General features: G+C 42.0%; 1 protein-coding gene across 1 annotated transcript in view; it reads right to left on the bottom strand.

Annotated features, from left to right (window-relative positions):
* Positions 1-24,578, bottom strand: part of SUGCT (succinyl-CoA:glutarate-CoA transferase) — a 1,764,969-nt gene that overhangs the window by 1,125,070 nt on the left and 615,321 nt on the right. The window contains exon 10 of the mRNA XM_075316596.1: positions 2,751-2,822. Within this exon, the coding sequence (XP_075172711.1) occupies positions 2,751-2,822 (72 nt within the window). The remainder of the gene's footprint in view (positions 1-2,750; positions 2,823-24,578) is intronic.

Genomic DNA, 24,578 nt, shown 5'->3' with positions numbered 1-24,578 from the left:
CGTAATCGTATCATCGGTGTAGCGTCGGTCATTTCCATGAATTGGGAAAGACCGATGTTACGATGTTGTTCCTTGTTCCTGCTTCAGCACACATCGCTGTGTGTGAAGCCGCAGGAGCGAGGAACATCTCCAACCTGCGTCCTGACCGGCTATGCGGAAGGAAGTAGGTGGGCGGGATGTTTATGTCCCGCTCATCTCCACCCCTCCGCATCTATTGGCCGCCTGCCGTGTGACGTCGCTATGACGCTGCACAACCTGACCCCTTAGGAAGGAGGTGGTTCGCTGGCCAGAGCGACGTCACAGGGCAGGTGAGTGCATGTGAAGCTGCCGTAGCGATAATGTTTGCTACGGCAGCTATCACCATGATATCGCAGCTGCGACGGGGGCGGAGACTATCGCGCTCGGCATTGCAGCATCAGCTTGCGATGTGGTAGTGTGCAAAGTGCTCCTAAGACTGGGATCTAAGGGGTAAGGTAAGGTTTTTTCACGTCTGTTTTGTGCATGTCAAACTGGGCTTCAACAGGTCCTCATAGTCTGACTATAAGGACCTGTTGAAGCGCAGTTTGACATGCACGAAACAGCTGTCATCCCAATGCATCCAGCTCCCACTTACCTGCACCCCGCTCTCCGGTGATTTTATGGATCTTCAATAAAAGACACTTTAACATAACTGGAGAGTGCGGCTGCTTTTTTCCTTTTTTCTGATGTTATATGGAGCTTTACTTGTTGCAGCGCACCACTTAATAGTCCAATCCTGAATGCTTCAGTATCATTGTTGCGTAAGTGGAGTTTTCAGTAAGCGGGTGGTGCTAAACCTCTACATTGTTTCTCCACGTCTGGCATACCAGTATGAGGAGACTTAAGCGCCTTGCATGCTCCTCTGGGAAATTAAATATGCAAATTGCCTCCTCAGAGAGGAAGATAACTTGAACTCTAGTGCCACCTATTGGAAGTAGCAATCCTAAAAGTAAATATTGACACTTTAAGGAGCCTTGCCATCTGAGTTAGGATATAAGCTAAACCAGAATCATAGTGTGCAGATACCGTGTTTTGGAGTATGGACCTTTATCAGTGCAAAGTATGAGATCTAATTTGGCTAGGTGAGAGGCTAAGGGGCACTTTGCACACTATGACATCGCAGGTGCGATGTCGGTGGGGTCAAATCGAAAGTGGCGCACTTCCGGCGTCGCTCTCGCGCTCTCGACATCGTAGTGTGTAAAGCATTTTTGATACGATTAACAAGCACAAAAGCGTCGTAATCGTATCATCGGTGTAGCGTCGGTCATTTCCATGAATTGGGAAAGACCGATGTTACGATGTTGTTCCTTGTTCCTGCTTCAGCACACATCGCTGTGTGTGAAGCCGCAGGAGCGAGGAACATCTCCAACCTGCGTCCTGACCGGCTATGCGGAAGGAAGTAGGTGGGCGGGATGTTTATGTCCCGCTCATCTCCACCCCTCCGCATCTATTGGCCGCCTGCCGTGTGACGTCGCTATGACGCTGCACAACCTGACCCCTTAGGAAGGAGGTGGTTCGCTGGCCAGAGCGACGTCACAGGGCAGGTGAGTGCATGTGAAGCTGCCGTAGCGATAATGTTTGCTACGGCAGCTATCACCATGATATCGCAGCTGCGACGGGGGCGGAGACTATCGCGCTCGGCATTGCAGCATCAGCTTGCGATGTGGTAGTGTGCAAAGTGCCCCTAAGACTGGGATCTAAGGGGTAAGGTAAGGTTTTTTCACGTCTGTTTTGTGCATGTCAAACTGGGCTTCAACAGGTCCTCATAGTCTGACTATAAGGACCTGTTGAAGCGCAGTTTGACATGCACGAAACAGCTGTCATCCCAATGCATCCAGCTCCCACTTACCTGCACCCCGCTCTCCGGTGATTTTATGGATCTTCAATAAAAGACACTTTAACATAACTGGAGAGTGCGGCTGCTTTTTTCCTTTTTTCTGATGTTATATGGAGCTTTACTTGTTGCAGCGCACCACTTAATAGTCCAATCCTGAATGCTTCAGTATCATTGTTGCGTAAGTGGAGTTTTCAGTAAGCGGGTGGTGCTAAACCTCTACATTGTTTCTCCACGTCTGGCATACCAGTATGAGGAGACTTAAGCGCCTTGCATGCTCCTCTGGGAAATTAAATATGCAAATTGCCTCCTCAGAGAGGAAGATAACTTGAACTCTAGTGCCACCTATTGGAAGTAGCAATCCTAAAAGTTAATTGTGAGACAATACCACAAACAACCGTGTCTGCAAATTAAGATTCTTGTTGGACTTTTATCATGTCATATGGCAAGATTCGATATTGACTTTTTGGATTGCTACTTCTAATAGGTGGCATTATAGTTCAAATCCTCTTCCTCTCTGAAGAGGCTTCCAAGAGGAGAATGCAAGGCATTTAAGTTTCCTCATACTGGCATGTCAGATGTGTGGCATGTCACTATCCACAAAGAGAAACATTACCCCTTAGAGACTTAAAAAATTAGTCTTTTTCTCATTTGTCACCTAACAAATAAGCTATTTTCTCATTAGCCATGTGATTGGCAACCTTATTTGACAGGTTGTTTATCAGAAATTATTATAAGTATAAATGCACCCAAGTCTTGCTAATAATAATAATTAACCCATCATCAAACATGTATCTGTATCATTTGAATTCTTGAGCTATGAATGTTTAAAAAAAATGAAGTAAAAGAGAAGTATGTCACTTGGGGATCATATGCGTTAGATCACCAACACACTTACCCTGCAAACTGTAGAGAACTGTTGATCGTTGCCGGCACCAATTACAAGATAACCATCCTTTGCTTTAAATGACTGAAAAAAATGAAAAAAAAAAATAAAAAAACAAAAAGGTCAGCATTGATAGTAAGGTGATAAGATTTCATGCTGAAAAAATGTTTACTATGTAACTTATATTTTCATTATTACGCTGAAAAACTATTCATCTGGGGGCAAAGTTAAAGATTTTGAGTTTATAATAAACAATGATCAGTAATTATAAGCCAGAGGTCAGATAAGGTTTTTGCTTTTAAATAAACCTCCTATATTGAATGAAATTCATTTTTGTGAAAGGGTTAAGATATCATAATAGTATCTTTATGAATCAAAGTCAAATGATTTAGCACATTCAGTGTTAAATATAGCAAATTTTGCAATATTTTTGCAATGAACATGAAAACAGAAAAATGTAATGGTTTGAGTTCATATTTCTGAAGTACTAAAATATTTAAAAGGAATTTTCATATAATGTAAAAAGACGCAATGACAGATAAAAATTATATTTACATACAGTACTGTGCAAACGTTTTAGGCAGATGTGGAAAAATGCTGAAATGTAACAATGTAACAATGTTTTAAAAAATAGAAGAGTTAAGGGCACTTTACACGCTGCGATATCGCTATCGATATCGCTAGCGAGCGTACCAGCCCCCGTTGGTTGTGTGTCACGGGCAAATCGCTGCCCGTGGCGCACAACATCGCTTACACCCGTCACACGGACTTACCTTCCCTGCGACGTCGCTGTGGCCGGCAAACCGCCTCCTTTCTAAGGGGGCAGTTCATGCGGCGTCACAGCGACGTCACACGACAGCCGTCCAATAGAAGCGGAGGGGCGGAGATGAGCGGGCGGAATATCCCGCCCACCTCCTTCCTCCCTCATTGGTGGTGGACACAGGTAGGATGATGTTCGTCGTTCCTGCGGTGTCACATATAGCGATGTGTGATGCCGCAGGAATGACGAACAATCAGCGGCATGCACCACCAACGATATTATGAAAAGGAGCGACGTGTCAACGATCAATGATTTTTGACGTTTTTGCGATCGTTGACCGTCGCTCCTAGCTGTCACATGCTGCAATGTCGCTAACGACGCCGGATGTGCGGCACAAACACCGTAACCCATCGGATATATCATTAGAGATGTCGCAGCGTGTAAAGCACCCTTTAGTTTAGTTTATTTTTTTATCAATTGACAAAATGCTAAGTGAATGAAGAAAAGAGAAATCTAAAGTAAAACAAATATTTCTTAGATCATCATTATTCTTCACCAAATTCCCAACTCCATTTGCTAAAATGCAGCCTAAACTTACAAGCAACTTCCACCATACTTCACTGTTGCCTGCAGACACTCATTATTGTACTACTCTCCAGTCCTTTGGTGAACAAATGGCCTGCTGATAAAGCCAAATATTTCACATTTTGAGTCCCCAGTTCATCTGCTGAAAATTTTCTGTACCTTAGTTCCTATGTTTTAGTACATAATTGACTCACTAGGCCTTGGCCTTGGTTCCATGTTACTGTAGTTAAAGGTATGTTTTTTTACCATAATTATTCTACAAAGAGCACTTCTTATCTGTACAGTAAAAGGTAACTGGGTCCCACTGGCTGCTAACAGTTCTGATCTAATAGCATTGCTGGAACTCTTCTGATTTTTAAGTAACCATTATGTGTCTCATCTGCTGCAATGTTCCTTTGGCTGATCACTGCATCTATATTCCTCAATTATGGCCATTTTTGGTGTTGTCAATGCAAATAAAGACGGGCAAATACTTAACCATTATGCATAACCATTAGAAAGGCATCTGGTTGGCTCAAAATTTATTTTGCAACAGTACACAGTTAATGGGCCATCCTAGCCTAAAAATAGCAGCCTGCAGATGCCCAGAATTGTAGCATCCATTAGATGTGATAATCCCAGCAGTTTCCTGGCTTATCCTGATTGCCCTAATGCGTTGGCAAATCAGGGTAATATTAACTCACAGCTACCACTAAGCCCTAGATTTGTAATGGGTAGGGTCTATGATACCCCAATTACTAATCCTGTAAGTGAAAAGCAATAAAATACAAACACAAGATGAGTGCCCACTGACTGAGAAGATGCAGATTTGGTGCAGAAATTTCATGTATAAATTTCAGCACCAATTCTGCATCTCTTGGCAAAAAAATGTGTTTTTCTGAAAGGAGATGCAGGTTTATTTAATGTTTAGACTCTTTTTACAGTAATAACGTTCTGTTATTGAACTGATTGAGTTCCCCTGAGGTAAAGTCACTGAGTTCAATGAGTTTACCTGGGTGAGTTTACTGTGGGAACCTCCAGCTGTGACCGCAATATAAACTCAGTGATATCATGGCTTGCAGTTACGGCTCAGTCAGTGTCTGCATGTAGCCTGAGAGGGTGGTCATGTTCTGTAATGTGCCTGCACACTGTGACTTCAGTATGCAGCAGAGCCGAGATCATCGTGGGACCTCATGTGAATTATGCTCATTTATTTATATACCATTATAGGGATGCAAACAGCGTGTGTGATTCTAAGTAATCACAGATGCTGTCACATAGGGAAGGGACGCAGTCTGATGGCAACTAATCACAGATGCTGGAACTGACAATGGGTGGGGGAAGCAGTGAATATGTATGAGAGGTAATGATCGGACCTGGAAGTAGTGTTACAGCCGTGGGGAAAGTCAGTAAATATAATAGTCATGCTTTTTTCCTTACTTTCTTTCTTTTGCTTTTAATTTTTCTTAATTATTCAGGTGGCTGATCCTAAACAGTAACACAGACATCCCTGAGAAATCCATATTCGGGGTCCATGCACGGACACTAAGTATCCGGTACGGACCCCAAACTTTACAGTTTGGGTTCGCCCATCTCTACTGATATGCAATTTGCAGCTTACTCATAGTTTCAGAATTTCACTTGCAGGTATGTCCATCCAAGTAGTAAATCCTGAATGTCAGGTCTGCTCATCTATTGAGAGGGAGTTTACTAAATGGGAGAAGGAGATTGTCACTACCAAGACGAAAAAATATCAGCGTGATATCTCTGACTATAAAAATCAGCAAGTATATCGCTGGAAGGGAGCACCACACCGTAGGAGACATATGGTTGGCCTTTCGGCATCTATATCTGCCTCCTCCATCTTATCAGTAGAGGATAAAAATGTGTCAGCTGCCGACTCTCCATCTAGACCAATTACAAGAGGTTTTTTTGTGAAGGCTAAAGTCAGTAAAGCAATCTCTGGAAATGGACAGTCTGTACCAGCATAATCAGTCGCTGGTAAGAAGGGCAAGACCAATGAGCTAGAAGTGATTAACTTATCAAACCATGTGTTGACTAGTGATCAGGTAGAGGTGTTGAAATTAGTACTAACTTTTGTCCCTGACACTAATCTCGATCTTTTCACAGTCATCAAGGACTTGAACTTCTTCCTCAGGAAGCTTGTCCTTCATAAACTCCACTCCAGAAGCTGTATGGTAAACCTACACTCAGATGAGATGGAGGAAGAAGCTCTACACACCTTAGACGAATTGGAGGGTCAAGCATCTGGTGAGAAATCTTGCATTTTTCCTACACATCTTTATCCACGTTCCACCACGTTCCCAATTTTTTTGCTGTGCCAACAGGTCCATATCTTCCATGACTTAGTCATGGAGGGTCTTAAAGTTCTCTCAAGGAAATATCCTAGCAACAAACTTTCTTTTAAACATTATAAAGCCCTTGAGGAATTGAGGACCCTTGAGGGGGTAGTGATTAAACCGGCAGATAAGGGGGGAAACGTGGTGTTGTGGCCGATTGCCATGTATGAGTGTGAAGCATACAGGCAACTGAGGAATGCTGATTTATACCAGGCACTTCCCTCCAACCCTACGACTACCTTTTTGATCGAGTTGACTGGAATTCATGAACGGGCTTTATCATCTGGTATCATCTCCAAGAAGGTTTTTGATGGTCTCCTTCCTAAGTTGCCGATGACACCCACCTTCTACGCGAGGGTCCCTCCAGGACATCCAATTGTCTCTGGCATGGGAGGACTGTGTGATGCAACATACAAATTCATTGACTATTATCTCCAGCCATTGGTTGAGACCTTGCCCTCTCATGTCAGAGATACTTCAGATGTCTTCAGGAGTTTGAATGGCATTATGGTGGAGGGTGGTGTGTCACTGATAACAATATATGTGGAGACACTCTATACAAACAACTGTCATGAACACGGTCTCTGAGCTGTCGAGTACTTTTTGGAGATGAGGAATTGGGACACCTCTTCATCGTAACTTTATAAGAGCTACTTCCTTCACTTCCTCTTATGGGTCCAAGACTTTTGAGATCAGACACTATATATCTTGTAGCAACAGCGGCGTGATTTATTATGCCACATGTGGCTGTGGGCTAATATACGTGGGACTTATGTAGCGCCCATACTAGCTACTGCAGCCTGTCACTGATGCAGGGCCTACGCCCAGGGACCTGAAGACTCAATGCTGGTACCATTCTACACGCAATATCCCCTATTCCCTCACCCAGATAGGTATGACTGACTAGTTAGGACCCAATGGATGGCCACCTAGGGGTGGAGCCAATCCAGTCCACTAGCCAACACCCAGGGGGAGGAGACAGACAGTAGTCAGTTAGTGGAGATCAGTGATGGAGACGGACGTGTCTCAAAACGGGGTCGTATAACTGTGACCTGACGGGCACAGGAGAGTGGTTGCCAGGGAGGATACAAAGAGTTACCCCTGGAACCAAAGCACTAATGGGGCACAGAGCCCTAGTTTAGGTGGATGCTCTAAGTAGCCTAACAAATACCTGCATAGAAAGGGAACATTCATGGACCTGACTGACCAAGAATCCGAGGGCACCAGCAGTAACAATTGAGCCAGGGACTGGAACAGAACACCGACTTGACAAGGTTCACACTGCTGTACGGACGAGAACCTGACAACAAACAGGAGGGGACCCCCAGACGCTCCAAGCTACGAGGGTCCACAGAAGTAACAGAGAGGTGCGAGGAAAGAAGCCATCAGGGTACCACATTGGCATTGGGACTACAGGGACCCGGGGTCTGACCCAGTGGTCCAGCGTTGTCTACCTCTGTGAGTAAAAACCAAGTTGAACCACATTCGTATCGTGTGGTCTCCATTCTTTCCACGCCGCACCCTATCATCTACACCCTGGGGCTCAGCCCTGCTTGCAGAAGGCCCAATATCCCAGCTGCCATCACCACCAGCCCTAGTGGCCATAAACTGTGCAGCGGCAGCTCCCTCTACTTAATAACAACCCGCAAGTGGCGTCACGATATACAAACTCTTTCAAATCCCCTGTAAATATCTCACTATTAAAAAGCACCCCGAGGGTCACAGAACCGGGCAGTGGCCACAGTACACCCGTGACACAGCATCCTCGTATATATACGGCCCGGGATTGAGTACTCCATAGCCCTGGGTGGTACACTTACAAGTCACAAGTTTCGGACCCGTATGAGGGAACATGTCAGGGACATAGTTGCAGCCAAAAAGGTTAAGATCGAGGAAATTGGGAGCTTGAAAACGTCACTTCAGGATTAAGCACGACTCGGACTCTTCTAGTCTAAGCGTTAGAGGGATTGACCGTGTCCACCTTGGACTAAGAGGGGGAATATCCACAAGGCCTTGGCACGTGTCGAGTCCCGTTCGATCTTCCTCCTGGGCACTACGGTGCCAGACAGACTCAATAAGAGGCAAACCTTTGACTTTTTTGTGATCAATTTTGGTGGTGTTTGTCTTCTACCCATTTTTTTTAATTATACCCTCTCTCTATGTGAATTGTCTCTTACTCCTTGCATTTGTTCCCTCGTTCACATCTCCTTCTGCTATTTAGAGACTTTAGTACCACCTCCTTTAGTGGCTTTTATCTGGTTCCTTTTCTTATTTTTACATTTATTCTGGTTTTAATTTGTGTTCTATTTCCCTGTTTATTTTTTCACAATTCACACTATTTTGTGTTGTATGTGTCCATTCCGGATTCTTCTTATATGTAATGCCCTGGATCAAGCATGAAGCTACAATGCCATTGATTTGCTGGCTCTGGAACATCACAATACTGTTTCGATACTGGCGCAACTCTTCTTGCAGTGTCTCCTGGTCCTGGGTACAATGATATCGGTGGGAGTTTTCTCCCCACCCAGTGGACACTGGAGTAGCCATGGCTGTCGCAGCGGTGTGCACTTGTGACTCCTAAGTGTGCCAGGTGTCACATATTTGATGAGGTCCTATAACCCCTCACCTTATACCCCATGTCCACGGTCCCCCGAGGAAGCATCAACACGTGAAACACGTGTGGGGACACGTCCCCACACCTGACCCTGTGCCTCTGTAACCATTTGGTAAGCTCTGTTGTGCATTCGCTGCATTCCATTCCACCTGATTTACCACGGTATTGGGTGTTTAATCATCCAGCTTTCCGGTTTTAACCCTATGGATTTTTAGGGTATTTTTTGCTATACTTACTTCCTACCTGTGAAGGTTGTGGTGTAGCAGCATTATGCCTGAGCAATAGAGGGTATTAACTTTTTTATATGTGGTCTTGTGTGGGGATTCTTTCTCACCCTCTTGCGTCACTTCAGTCCTGTTATTTATTATATAAATGTATGTTCTATTTCCCTGCACTTTTTGGATAGTAAATAAAACTAGTTTTTCAACAAATTTTACTGCTTTTTGGAGTTGTTTTGAGACCTGGGACATGTATTTATTTATGGGCAAATCTAAAGACTTCTGTCATCCTTCTCTTTTAGGCCCCTTTACACACTGAGACTTTCTAGCGATCCCACCAGCGATCCCAACCTGGCCGGGATCGCTACAAAGTCTCTGGTGAGCTGTCAAACAGGCAGACCTGACCAACGACGCAACAGCGATCCGGACCTGCAGAACGACCTAGCTAGTCATTGGGGACGTTGTTTTGTACGATCCGTAGCATCTGTTGTGCCACTGGATGCAACGCATCCGTTGCATCCGTTACACAACGCAATACTACGGAAGCCATCCAACGCAAGTGTGAAAGTAGCCTAAATCAAGGGCTTGTGCACAAATCTACAGAAAAAATTGTAATGAAGATTGCATTAATTTTGTATTCTCCATGCTAATAATGTCTAAGGGGTTATGTGTATGTCAAGAAAAGTGTTCTGGTTTCTGTCAATAAAGACTAATAATAATGGTTCCCCCTTGTGTTGACTGATGGCACCAGCGCTACACCGATTCTGTCCGGTTCCAAATTGGCAACCATGGACATTGGTCACAGTCATAAACTGAGCATGTGCAGCTTGTCCTTTAGAACAATGTCTATAGATAGGAGAGTGCTGTTCATGCAGTATCTCTGGATGTAGTGAACAAATAGTAGCAACCAGAATTTATAACGCATTTTGTATTCATAGAAAGTGCAGAGGATTCCCTGCCTGGATTCTTGCCCAAGAGAAGACAGAAGGTAACTTTCAGCAGCTTGGGTCTCCGTATGACTAATGGTGTGACAGAGAATTTGGGAAAGCTGTACTTTACTTAAGTACATTTGTTGGCCTTTATAGGATAATAAAACACATAATGGTGTAATGTTTAGAGTGACAAAATAGTTCTACCACATGATGTGTGTCTATAGAAAACACATCACGTTACAGGTGGAGTATTGATCAATTGCTACTAAAGAATTTTGGATTATTAACACATGCAGCTATTAAGAATGCATCTACCACAAGTTTTACTTTGAAAAAATTAGCTTATCATTAGTGGGACTGATTACTTTAATAATTTCTATTGTTTAGGTCATTAGAGTAAGATAACACCAAGAATACACAGATGGCTCTGTGTAGTTAATAAAAAGGATAAAAATACACTGCATCACACCATAGGTCCTGATTCATAAAAACTAGCAATGTTCATGTAATTTGTGAAATAGTTGGGAAAAAAATGAAAAAAGAACAGCTCACCTGCATTATAAGGTTCAGATGTGCAAGGGGCAAGGAGGTCCATGTGACCACATGTGAACGATTGTAGGAAAAAAAGGGAAAAAACCTCGAGCTCCTAAGATGCTAATTATTTGTAGCAAGATTAAAAGTTGTCAAAGCATCATGTGTCACACACACACAGGCATCGGGAAACAAAGCTAGCTTTGATAAAAGATACCTATGTGCGTTTGAAACGCGTTGAGTTGTTTATGCTTTTTTTCCATGTGGATTTTACCATTTTTTAATCTTGCAACAAATAAATTGGAACTTGAGGAGCTGTAGGGTTTTTTCCCCCTTTTTTTCTACAGATGTTCACGCCAGTCTTGATGAGGGGGTATGCTTCAGTGGGCGTGCTGAGAAAGGCATGCGCCTCCATGCGCCTTGCTACAATATTACTTCACTCAATGACTGCAGTACTATTTCTGGTCTAAAGAAAGCCACAGCTTGTCTTAAATTAACTGAGATTTGGCGTTACGCCCCCATTTCATCCCAGCTCTGCCCATTTTAGAGAAGCTGTGCAAAATATTTGGAAAAAATGCTAAATTTTTGAGCAGCTACACAATATACAAAAATGTTGCAACAAGTGGATTACCAGAATTCTGCCATAATCACTTTGATGAATTGGAACCATAGTTTTATGCAGAAAACAAATCCTAATAGTGGCAACATTTTTTATGGAAATTAACCCCTTAGTGACAGAGCTTAATGACCAGACCAAATTTTGCAATTCTGACCAGTGTCACTTCATGAGGTTATAACTCTGGAACGCTTCAACGGATCCCGGTGATTCTGAGACTGTTTTTTCATCACATATTGGACTTCATGTTAGTACCACATTTAGGACAATATTTTTTGCGTTTATTTATGAAAAAAAATGAATTTTTGCAAAAATTTTGAAATTTAGTAATTTTCAACTTTTGAATTTTTATACTGTTAAACCAGAGATTTCTGTGACACAAAATAGTTAATAAATAAAATTTCCCACATGTCTACTTTACATAAGCACAATTTTGGAAACAAAATTTATTTTTGTTAGGAAGTTAGAAGAGTTCAAATTTTATCAGCGATTTCTCATTTTTACATCAAAATTTACAAAACCATTTTTTTAGGGACCACATCATATTTGAAGTGACTTTGATAAGCCTAGATGACAGAAAATACCCAAAAGTGACACCATTCTAAAAACTGCACCCCCCAAAGTACTCCAAACCATATTCAAGAAGTTTATTAACCCTTCAGGTGCTGCACATGAACAAAAGCAATGTGGAATGAAAAAAAGCAAAATTTAAATTTTACCTAAAAATGTTGCTCTAACCCAAATTTATTCACTTTTAGAAGAAATAACACAACAAAATGGACAACAAAACTTGTTCCCCACTTTCATATGAACGCACCGATACCCCACATGTGGTCAGAAACCTCTGTTTGGACAAATGGGAGGGCTCGGAACAGAAGGAGCAATATTTGAATTTTGGAAAGCAAATTTGGCTGAAATAGATTGCGGGCACCATGTTGAATTTACAGGTCCGCTAAGGTACCTAAACAGAAGAAACCCCTCACAAGTGATGCCATTTTGGAAACTAGACCCCTCAAGGCTTCTTCTATCTAGGGGTATAGTGAGCATTTTGGATCCACAGGTACTTCACAGATTTTGTTAACGTTACGTTGTCATATTGAAAATTTTAATAATTTTCTCAAAAATGTTGCTTTAGCATCAATTTTCTCACTTTTTCAAGAGGTAATTCCAAAAATTTGACCTCAAGGTTTGTTACCCACTTTTTTATGAGCGCGGTGATACCTCACATGTGGTCTGAAACCTTTGTTTGGACAAATGGGAGGGCTTGGAACGGAAGGAACAATATTTGAATTTTGGAAAGGAAATTTGGCTGAAAAAGATTGCGGGCACCATGTCGCATTTGGAGGTCCCCCAAAGTACCTAAACAGTGGAAACCCCGCACAAGTGACCCCATTTTGGAAACTAGGCCCCTCAAGGAATTTATCTAGATGTTTGGTGAGTACCCTGAACCCCCAGGTGCTTCACAGAATTTTATAACATTGAGCCATGAAAATAAAAAAATTAAATTTAACCACAAAATTGTTATTTCAACCAGGTAGCTTTTTTTCACAAGGGGAACAGGAAAAAAATCACCATGAAATTTATTGTGCAATTTCTCCTGAGTTTGGCAATACCTTATATGTGGTGGAAATCAACTGTTTGGGCACACGGCGGGGCTCGGAAGGGAAGGAGTGCCACTTGACTGCAAAATTGTCTGGAATCAATAGCGGACGCCATGTTGCATTAGGAGAGCCCCTGAGGTGCCTAAACAGTGAAGCTCCTCAACATGTGGCCACATTTTGGAAAATAGACCCCACAAGGAATTTATCTAGATGTTTGGTGAGTACCCTGAACCCCCAGGTGCTTCACAGAAGTTTATAATGTTGAGCTGTGAAAATAAAAAAATACATTTTTACCACAAAATTGTTATTTCAACCAGGTAGCTTTTTTTTTACAAGAGTAAAAGGAAAAAATTCAGCATAAAATTTATTGTGAAATTTCTCCTGAGTTTGGCGATACCTTATATGTGGTGGAAATCAACTGTTTGGGCGCATGATAGGGCTCGGAAGGGAAGGAGTGCCATTTGACTGCAAAATTGGCTGGAATCAATAGCGGACGCCATGTTGCATTTGGAGAGCCCCTGAGGTGCCTAAACAGTGGAGGTCCCCCACAAGTGACACCATTCTGGAAACAAGACACCTCAAGGCTTTTATCTAGGTGTATAGTGAGCAGTTTGAATCCAAGAGTACTTCACAGAATTTAATAAGCTTAGGTTGCCATATTGAAAATTTTCATTTTTTTCACAAAAATATTGCTTTAGCATCAAATGTCTGACTTTTTCAAGAGGCAACAACAAACCATGGACCCAACAGGTTGTTATCCAATGTCTTATGAGCACAGGGATACCCCACATGTGGCCAAAAACCTCTGTTTGGATAAATCGGAGGGCTTGGAATGTAAGGAGCACCATTTGAATTCTGGAAAAGTTGAAATAAATTGCGGGCACCATGTCACATTTGCAGGGCCCCTTGGGTACCTATACAGCAGAAACCCCCCCAAATGACCCCATTTTGGAAACTGGATTTTATTCAGTAGTATAGTAAGCATTTTGAATCCACAGGTACTTCACAAAAATGTTGTGTAGCAAAAAATTTCTCACTTTTAGGCTATGTGGCCATGATCCAGCGACACGGCATCTAGTACACAGTGTCAGCCTTCCTGCAGAGATGTGAGTGTTGTCCACGGGAGAATGCAGCTGCCCATGCCCACGATTTGAGTTCAGGCTGCTGTGGAGCTCTATGCCACCTGCAAAGAACACTCTTGTCTCCGCAGCATAAATTGACATGCTGAGGCTCGGGAAGCTGCACCACAGGTCAGTGTATGCTGCGGAGAAGAGAAGCACAAAGCACAGTGGGCACAGGATTTCTAAAAATCCTTCCACTGTGCTTCTACTGCACAACGCAGCGTTATGGACGCAGGGAAAACACTCTGCGCCCAAAACGCTGCAAACCCTGATTGTGGGCGTACAGCCTAAAATGCTACAATGGATGAATGGATAGATGTCAAACATATATAACGTCCCACCCCCTGCATATGCTAAGCTGGCGCCCTTTAGTGCCTTTCATGTGGCCCTAAAGGGTGCTTATCCTTGTATTTAGCCCCCCCAAAAAATTAATAATTAAAATAAACGACGTGGGGTCCCCCCTATTTTTGATAGCCAGCTAGGGTAAAGCAGACAGCTTTAGCCTGCAAACCACAGCTGACAGCTTCACCTTGGCTGGTGATCAATTTGGAGGGCTCCCCAGGCGTTTTTTTAAAAAAAAAACAAACAAACATGGGGTCCCCCCAAATTAGATCACCAGCCAAGGTGAAGTAGACAGCTGGGGTCTGGTATTCTCAGGGTGGGAAGAGCCATGGTTATTGGACTCTTCCCAGCCTAAAAATAGCAGGCCGCAGCCGCGAAAGAAGTGGCGCAGCCATTAGATGCACCAATCCTGGCGCTTCGCCCCAGCCCATCCCGCGCCCTTGTGCGGTGGCAAACGGCGTAATATACGGGGTTGATACCAGCTGTAATATCACCTGGCATCAAGCCCTGGGGTTAGTGATGTCACGGCATCTAAACAGATACCCGACATCACTAACCCAGTCAGTAATAGAAAAAAATAAAGACAAAAAAAATTTATTTGAAAAAACACTCCCCGAAACATTCCCTCTTTCACCAATTTATTGAAAATAAACAAATTCCGGAGGTCCCACGACGACTCTGGACCTTCTAAAATATGGGGGGCACGTTCAGGGAACGTATCCCCCATTTTCTGTAAGAGCAAGCTCTTCATGAGCAGTGTGGGTGCAGTAATCTGAGAATACACTGCCCCGGTCCAACCTAGGGCAGAGTGACCTGCAGTAATCTCATTCCAGAATATGAGGGGCACGCTCACAGAATGTACCCCCCATTTTCTAGAACAGCAGGCTCTTCATGTGAGGAGTGTGGCTGCAGATTACTGCACTCACTCTCCCCCAGTCCACAGTACAGCAGCATGTGCAGCAGCATGTGCAGCAGCGAGGTCAGCGTCCCTGCTTGCAAGGATCCAGCTGACAGCCGCTGTCTGCACATGCGCCGCCAGCTTTCCAGAAGGAGGCAGAGTGATCGCAGGGACGGAGCAGCAGCCAGGTAACGGGGAAGACCGGGGGCTGACGGGGGGTGACGGCGGGAGACCTGGCGGGACCTGGGGATAACTTTTCTGTCGCATGTGACGTGTCACATGCGGCAGAAAAAGCAGAATGAATGCGGCCGCGCGCTACTGTGAGCTGCGCGCCGCCATCTTGCATGCTCCGGAGGGGGGAAGGGGGGCGGCTCTAGAGAACTGCAGGGGGCTCCGGGGAACCAGAGAGCTCCGGTGTACCAGAGGAGGGGTCAGGGGGAAGACATTTCCCTGCGATCTGAAATGTTTGATCATTTCAGATCGGAGGGAAATTAATGCAGAGCCGGCGGCGGCGGTAGTTTTTGGTGCGCTACGGCGCCATTTTGACTGTTCTGGAGGGGGGGGAATCTCTGGTACCGGGGGCTTTGGGGGCACTAGAGGTTTATATTTATTTCTCATCTGACATGTTTGATCACGTCAGATGAAAAAGAAATCAGTTTTACCGGCCATTTCTTTTTTTTTTTTATGTGATCGTCGGTATACGGTGTAAACTGGCGATCACATTATCGGGGTCCAAAAAAAACACCCCGATTCATAATCTGGGGGGTCTCAGCTACCCCCGGTAGCTGAAACCCTTGAGATTTTCGGTCGCTGGGGGGCGATACAGGGTTTTTTCGGACCGACGCTTTAAAGCGGCGGAACAGAATAAGTACCCTGTTTTTTCACCGCTTTAAGTCGTACAGCCGTCGTTATGAGGTTAACAAAATGGGATAAAAACACATTTACAAATTGGTTGTGCTACTGGAGAGCAATATCCTGCTGCAGTATTCTATGCAGGTTCTTTATTATCCACTATGTGTTTCAATGCTGTACTGCCAGATTAATCTCTTGGTTTTTCACACTTGATAAAGATGCTAGTATGCCATTGAAATGCGAGAAAAATTTTAAATGTGTTTTTATCCTGCTTTAGAAATTTCCACCTGGAGGATTTTCCCCCTGCCATCAGGCAGTGGTATCTCTCTATTTAAACCTTTATAGTGGTTGTGTCTTCACACAGCAACCCAGGGTGACCAAAACTATTGTTTATACTATCACCTATATTAGGGATTTACCCTATTCTGCACTTCTGCAGCATTTTTGATGGGATACTGTCATGACTATAGCTTGGCTCTGACAGGGTTAAGTCAGGTGGGAAGAGTCTGTGCGGTCATGCCTCGTTCCGGGACTCTTGCCACTTTATTATTGTGTGGAATCCTCCGGAACGTCGCTAGCAATAACTCTGCTCTGCATCGCGCACCCTGATTCCTGTGAGTTTTCTCTGATCTGTCCTGCTACCTTGCCTACCTCTCCCTGACCTCCATTCCCCTTGTTCTGTCCTCCCATCCAGTCTACCTGACCCCAGTCCCGTTCTGTGTCTCGGTGCCCAACCCCACCTCTGTACTTACCTGATCTCCTGGCCTACGACCTCGCTTACATCCCTTGACTATGGCTCTGCTCCCCTTCAGCTCCTGACCTGACTCCCCAGCTTCTGACCCCCTTGCTTCCATTTGACTACAGCTTGCTCACCTCCTGAATTAGACGTGACATCCTGGTTTTGACTTTAGCTTGTTTGATTATTCTGACGCTTGTGCTAGAGACCTCTTGTGGGCTTTTTGTCTTACTGCACTTAGAAGTTTGATCTTCTCTAAATCCCTGCACCTCAAGTGGAAACTTGACAGATACTCTTACTTTTCCTGCACTTAAAAGCAAGACCTGTTTACTGTAAGTACTTGATTTTTCATTTTCTCACAATGAGCCACTATATCAAGTCATATACATAGCAAACATGACAAAGTCACAAAGAGACCTCACCAACAAAAATGTCGACAAGTCAAATATGTAAAATGCATTACAGTCCATAATCCATGTTCTGTATAATTACTAATGATATTAAATTATAAAAACAAAGTAATTTTACTTTATTCCTAATATTCAATGATACACAAAGACAAATATTTGTTACTATATTCAGTCATGTGGGTAGTACACGTGGAAGTGGAATTTTCCAAGAGCGACGCATAGTGTAGAAGTAGATTTCCTCAAGATTAAAGAAAATAAACAGCCCGAGCTATCACTTTGCTTGCCTTGGCAAAAGTGTCTTTTTGGAGTGCAAGAACAGAAATAGGTCTTACCATCCATATGCAGTGGTATTTCTTTAGTTTTTGTGGTTTCTGTTATGTGTGGGAAAGCAGGTCATTCCTAATGGTGTTGTAAATTTGAAAGACCAAAAAGGATTATGTCATATTTGCCAAACAAAGCTGTCTCGTGATAAATGCTGGGGTTTCTGCTTACCATGTAGCTCTGCAGGACCAGCTTTGATGGCTATTTTAAGGTTTAGTTTTAAAAACAGTGCTTCAGGACTGCTGATAAAGCAGAAACATCTCAAACATCATTAGCAACACATTTATCATTTTAACCTAAAAGACGAGGCTATGATTTCATATGCTATTTGAAGGCGCTCATACAAAACACATGTTACTACAATGTACTTTCAAGCTCCACAAAAGGCCATCTATGTTCAGCCCACACACAACTTATGGAGATTTTGTTTTGATAAACGTAACTATTGCATCTTATCTCAATTTGTGGTAATCTTCAAAAACAAAGGCTGACTACAAGGTCGTTTCTGTTCTGCTTTTATCTACCAAAAATTTGACTTGTATAATAAATTTAGTTTATAAGCATGCTGTACGTGTTGATATAAACCTTATTAAAAGAACAGCATCTTTTATTTTAGGTCATTTTTACATTAAATACATTTCTTTTCCCTTTCTTCTATTACAAGATACCATAACATACAAGCAGAGTTACAAAGTTTCTTACAGGTGAAGGAATATACTGTGTATTACAAGTGATTCATCAGCCAAGATTTTATTCCTTAACATTGTGAGAGGAATGACGAATGTCAATTATTTTAAAGCCTCATTCAGACGTCCAATTTTTCCAAGTATGAGATAATTCATTCAGTAATTGGCAGCCTCTTTCACTGCATGATAATCATTAAATTAATGTTTCAAGGAATGCTCAATCACAATCATCGTGCGGTCTAAATGCACCTTTAGGCTATGTCCGCACTGGTCGTCTTTTTGACGCTGCATTTTTGTGCGTTTTTGGCCGCTAAAAACGCACAGAAACGCGGCTGCGTCGCAAAAAACGCATTAAAAAACCGCATGCGTTTTACCGCGTTTTTGTGCGTTTTTGGCTGCGTTTTCCTGCGTTTTTGAACTCTGCGTTTTGCTGCGTTTTTCCAAAGCATTGCATGGGTGCAAAAACGCAGGAAAACGCTGGAAAGAACGGACATGTCCATTTTTTTTTTTATCTCAAAGACGCAGAGAACAAAAACAGATGTGTGCGGACAGCAAAAAAGAAAAGCCATAGACTTTGCTGGGGAAGCAAAGTCCTGCAGTTTTGAGCCCAAAAACGCACAAAAACGCACCCGAAAAACGCGCAAAAACGCCGCGAAAAACGCCAAGTGCGCACATAGCCTTATCTGTCCCTCACCATGAAAACATCTCTAAATTGTTCAAATCATATTTTTATATTCTCAGACTCAAAGTTCCAGGACCACCCGTCAGTTCAATAAGAAAATTCCTGGTTTATGATTATACAGTGAGTTAAGAAAGGGGCAGATGTGTTGATTATCAAAGGTGTCAAGTCTGTTAACTTTATTCTGTTCATGAGCTAAAACCCCTAAGATCTTATTCATGTGTCCATCATGGTCCAATCTGCAATAAAATTTCTTAGCCAGTTCAAAGAGTCTTTACAACATTAAGGAAGAACCTTTTAGATCACAATGATGATGAAAGTATGATGTCCAACACTAAAACAGGTTTTCTGTAGGACATATTCGGGAGATACTGTGGGAGGAGCAGGACTTGTAGTAGCACATATTCACTGATGAATTAGAAAGATCTTATTCATGCGTCCATCATGGTCCAATCTGCAATAACATTTCTTAGCCAGTTCAAAGAGTCTTTACAATGTTAAGGAAGAACCTTTTAGATCATAATGATGATGATAGTATGATGTCCAATACTAAAACAGGTTTTCTGTAGGACATATTCGGGAGATACTATGGGAGGAACAGGACTTGTAGTAGCACATATTCACTGATGAATTAGAAAGCTCAATAGCCCCTTAATCAAATGAGAATACAGGCAATATATGTAGAACATGAGGTTCTGTCTCAAAACCTGCTCTACAGAAGTTACTATTTGGCGCATAGCTTGACTTGACTAAGTTCAGACACACCTTTCTGAAGCTTTGGTAGTTTATCTGTTTTTCTTTCTGCAAAAAAAATATATCTTTTGCCCCCGGACTTTCTAAGGAACTCAAAGGGTAGATTTAGACGGGCCAATAATCATGAAACAAGCTTGTGTCCTGATTATCAGCATGTGTAAAAAAATCATGTGCCAAAAATCACTCATTCATTAGGTGGGGATATTTAACCCCTTCACGTCCGGACGATTTTGCACTTACCGTTTTTTCCACCATTCTTCTTCTGAGAGGCGTAACTTTTTTATTTTTCAGTCAATATGGTCATGTAAAGGCTTGTTTTATGTGGAACGAGCTGCACTTTTAAATGAATCCAAGAGTTTTACCATATAGTGTACTAGAAGATGGAAACAAATTCCAAATGCGGAAAAATTGCAAAAAAAGTGTGATTGCACTATTGTTTTTGAGATATTTTATTCACAGTGTTCACTACATGGTAAAACTGATATGTCAATGTGATGCCTCAGGTCGGTCCGAGTTCGTAGACACAAAATTTGAATAAGTTTACTTTTATCTAAGGGGTTAAAAAAAATCAGAAGTTTGTCCAAAAAAAGTGGAGTATGTTTTGTGCTAATTTACATGACCCATAGCGTTCTCATTTTTTGGGATCTATGGCTCAGTAACTGCTTATTTTTTGCATCTCAAGCTAACGTTTTTAACTGTTCAATTTTTGTGCAGATGCTACATTTTGATTGCCTGTTATTACATTTTGCACAAAATTTGTGGTGACCAAAAAACTTCATTTTGGCGTTTGGAATTTTTTTGTCGCTACGTTGTTTACCAATCAGATTAATTGATTTTATATTTTGATAGATCTGGCATTTCTGAATGTGGCAATACCAAATGTGTGTATATTTATTTAACCCTTTCATTTTCAATGAGACGAAAAGGGGGTGATTTAAACTTTTGAGTTTTTGTTTTTTTTTCAATTTTTTAAAACTCTTTTTAAACTTTTTTTTATTTTACTAGGTCCCCTAGGGGACTATAATGATCATCTGTCTGATCGCTGAATAATTTCTCCCGAACAGAGCAGCACCGCTCAGACCGGGAGAAATGGTCATCTCTTGTAACAGCCAGTACTCGACTGTTTGTTTACAGGACCTTAGTCATGTGAACACAGGAGTCACCTTACTTTACTGTAAGTAAAGTTTCAGCGCGATCGCGGTTATAATGGCACTGTCACATTTTGACAACGCCATTTAAGTGCTTAAAAGGTACGGGCAGATATCGATTCCGCACGTGCCTGGCAGGCACACATGTCAGCTGTATAAATCAGCTGAGATGTGCTCCGATCTCTCCCGGCTGCCGGCAGCAGCCGAGGAAAATTAACACTATGATCGCTAGAACGTAATATTACCGCCTGCGGTCATTAAGGAGTTAAAGCAAACTGAAAAGTCATTGTTCTCAGCAGCACATTGTCTTGTATAAATAAGAGATGGGCTGCTGATTAAATGATATTCTATGGACAGTATAATCGTATTAAATATCATTCTGTGAGCATAGAATTATAGGCAGGCTTGATAAAGGGGCGGTTAGATTCTTTCTAGTCATGTTAGAGCCTACTGGTTGGCTGCTGCGCACCCCGGTGTTCTGCCTCTGCACCCCAACTGCCACTTTAGTGCAATACAGTAATAGGACTACTTTTTCTTCATGCGTCACAAGCTTTGACACGGTCACAGGTTCTTCCAAACTTCTTTTCTTCTTCAAATACAGTTTTTTTATCTCACTTTAGGAGGGTGCAATCTTGTTCTCCAAAGGAGTTACCATTAGCAATCGATAATTCATATATTTTGCCAGTTGACCGCTTCACTGGTACTCGGGGTCCCATTGGGATCCTTAAGCTCCTCATCCTCTCCTTCAGCTTCATTGTTCACGGCAGAAACAACAGCCTTTCCGGTCAGTCACGTCCTACTCTTCTCTTAAGAGCCCACTGACCTTCCGCTAACTGAGGGGGTTTGTTAGGTATCCACCAGGGGATGGCCACCACCTGTTTCGCACTACATGTCGGGCTCCCAGATTCGACCCAGAAGGTCATGCCAAGTTAAAATTATTGGGATTTTTTCCTCAGCCACATGTCTCACAGATGCAGTCTGTTCCTCTCCAACAGGGACTCTCCTCCCTCTCACTGACTTCTTTACCATTATTTTTCAAATGAAGCCCTTCTCCTTCACTAACTCCCTCTAGCCCGGGAGAACCAGGGAAGTAGCTTAGATATTGTGGCCACCTTGTGACCATTTAAACACATTACACCATAACATAAACTTTAAACATTGCATTTAATATACAGTGGATTTTCAGATTTGGATCGGCCAAGCCTTACACCCCCTCACGGCCTTTCTAAATAAGCCAGTAAATAACCACTAATTGGTGATATATAGCTAATGATTTATTATTATCATCATTATTATTATTATTATTATTATTATTAGTAGTAGTAGTAGTAGTAGTAGTAGTAGTAGTACTAGTAACATATTAATCAGCAGTCATTTATTAGTAGAGATCCGGCAGTGTAAATCAGCCGTTAAAGATGCTGCCTCATCTCCTCCCTTTCTTACTGATACTGATAGTAGATATTACTTCCTAGCCCCAGGGACTGCTGTAAGCTGATGGTGTTGTCTGCAACATTGAATGAGTAAATTGTTATTTAGAGTGCAGGCTTATTTTTGCTGACATCTGCTATATGACATTTCACATTTCCTCAGTCTAACATTGTCATCATATAATAAACTAAATCTTGCGGTAAACACATGCGATAGTTGTCGGCTGTAAGCTCGAACAGCTGACAGCTATGTCCCCTGACTTCCCTGTACACACGCTAGAAACCTGTCAGTGAATTTCTGTCCAAAAGGAGAAAGTGTTTAAATTCAAATTGTCGGATTCTTATCTCTTCTGACATCATCTCTTGGAGATAAAGTCGGAAGCCTCTACACACATCAGATGATCCGACCATAATTGGGTTCAGCCAACTAATGGGTAAGTTATCTTAACAGATTGGTAGCTTTAGACTGTTGCTAATATAAAATAGTTAGCTTTCTAAATGTTTACTAAATACAGTCATGCTCGAATGTTTTGGCACCCGTGAAATTGTTCCAGAAATGAAGTATTTCTCCCAGACAACTATTACAATTACACATATTTTGTTATATAGATGTTTATTTCCTTTGTGTGTATTGGGAAAACCCCCAAAAAAACAAAAAAAAGCAAATTGGACAAAATTTCCCATAAAAATGGGCAGGACAAATTTTTGGCACCCTCAACTTCATATTTCATTGCACAATCTTTGGAATAGATAACTGCAATCAATCAATTTATTTACAAAATGCTTTTCTGTGTATTCTTCCTCCATATAATAAATTGTATTCTTATTTCTTTAACTTTATTTTGGCACATATAGGAGTTCCTGGGGCAATTCTATAAGACATTTAGGCTCAAGCCTGACTTAATGAAGAGGCTCACTAGAGTATTAAATGTGCCTAATTCCTTAAGAAGCATATGCTGAGCGAGAGCTACGGCTGGATCCCTACAGGCACTGGTACAGGTGACAGGAACGGCTTGGGGTTCTGAGAAACGGTAGGCAGTGGATTGAAAATTATGAAGTAAAATCCCTGGTGGACAGCACTTTAAAGGGAAGGTATCATCCAAACAAAATTTCAATAACTGAAAAAATGTAAAGTATTACTGTTTTAATGTTTTGTTTAAATATTATTATTTGTTTTTAATTGAACAAAATATAAAAAAAATTAAAAAGTTTGATATTTTTCACTCTTAAACACTAGGGGGATCAGCTGTTGAAATCCTATTGTAGAGCTACTGTAGAACTAGCTCACATTACAACTGCAGTAAAAGTGTGTGGAATCTGCTCTCCTGTGTGTGATATCACACCTCCCCCTCCCAATCTGGGTGTTTTCAAAAGGATAAGGGAAGATAACGTTTAGGATAACAATCTGGAGCCATATTGTTGGTGACTGCAAAGTGATCCTAATGTCTAAAGCTTCACCAATGACAGCTACAGAGTGCTCCCCATTTATCGCTCTGCATAACCTGTACTAGCAATGCTCTGCCGCACGCACGCCCGCAATGCTCTGCTGCACACCCGCATGTAATGCTCTGCCACACGCATGCCTGAAATGCTCTACCGCACTAATTAATTCAAAAAATAAAAAAAGCGACACCTTACCTTTAAAAGGTTTTTTAAGAAATAAAATATCAAAATATATATTAAAATTATTTGAAGAATTATTTTTAGTACCTTGACTATCAAATAAAAATAAGTTGTTTTAAAACACAGTTCCCTTTTAATTGATGACATTTGAGGTTTCTTCAATCCATCTAGTACAGCAGTTCTGATTGTGTCTTACAAACACACTCCTGCCACTGTTCTTGAAGGTGCACTGGTAAAGCTGGCAAAATTCTAACAAAAATATATTCCATAGCAAGGAGATTAGCAGATGCGCATAACAATCATTTTGATTTTGTCCTGGAGATTACACTTCACTAAATATCTATATAATACAGATTATAATATGTCACCATACAAATATCATGGTGCTACATTATCCTGTCGCTACATTAGTGCTGAAGAGTTACATAGGTAGTTCTTCTCTCTCAAACAGTCCCACTGGCTGGCCATTTACTGGCTTGATTGATGTCCTTCTGGTCAGTACTAGAGATGAGAAAGCACTACTTTGCTTGTGTGCTCAGTACTCGTAACAAGTAGTTGATGCTAGAATGGGCACAACTGAAATACCAGAGTATAATGGAAGTAAATGGGAAACTCGAGCATTTTTCTGGAAGATCTTCGGGTAAAATG

This window comes from Anomaloglossus baeobatrachus, chromosome 6 (genome assembly GCF_048569485.1).
Source record: "Anomaloglossus baeobatrachus isolate aAnoBae1 chromosome 6, aAnoBae1.hap1, whole genome shotgun sequence".
In the NCBI taxonomy this organism is placed as follows: Eukaryota; Metazoa; Chordata; class Amphibia; order Anura; family Aromobatidae; genus Anomaloglossus; species Anomaloglossus baeobatrachus.
Note: the sequence above shows the minus strand (reverse complement) of the source record. Positions and strands in the feature narration are given on the sequence as shown.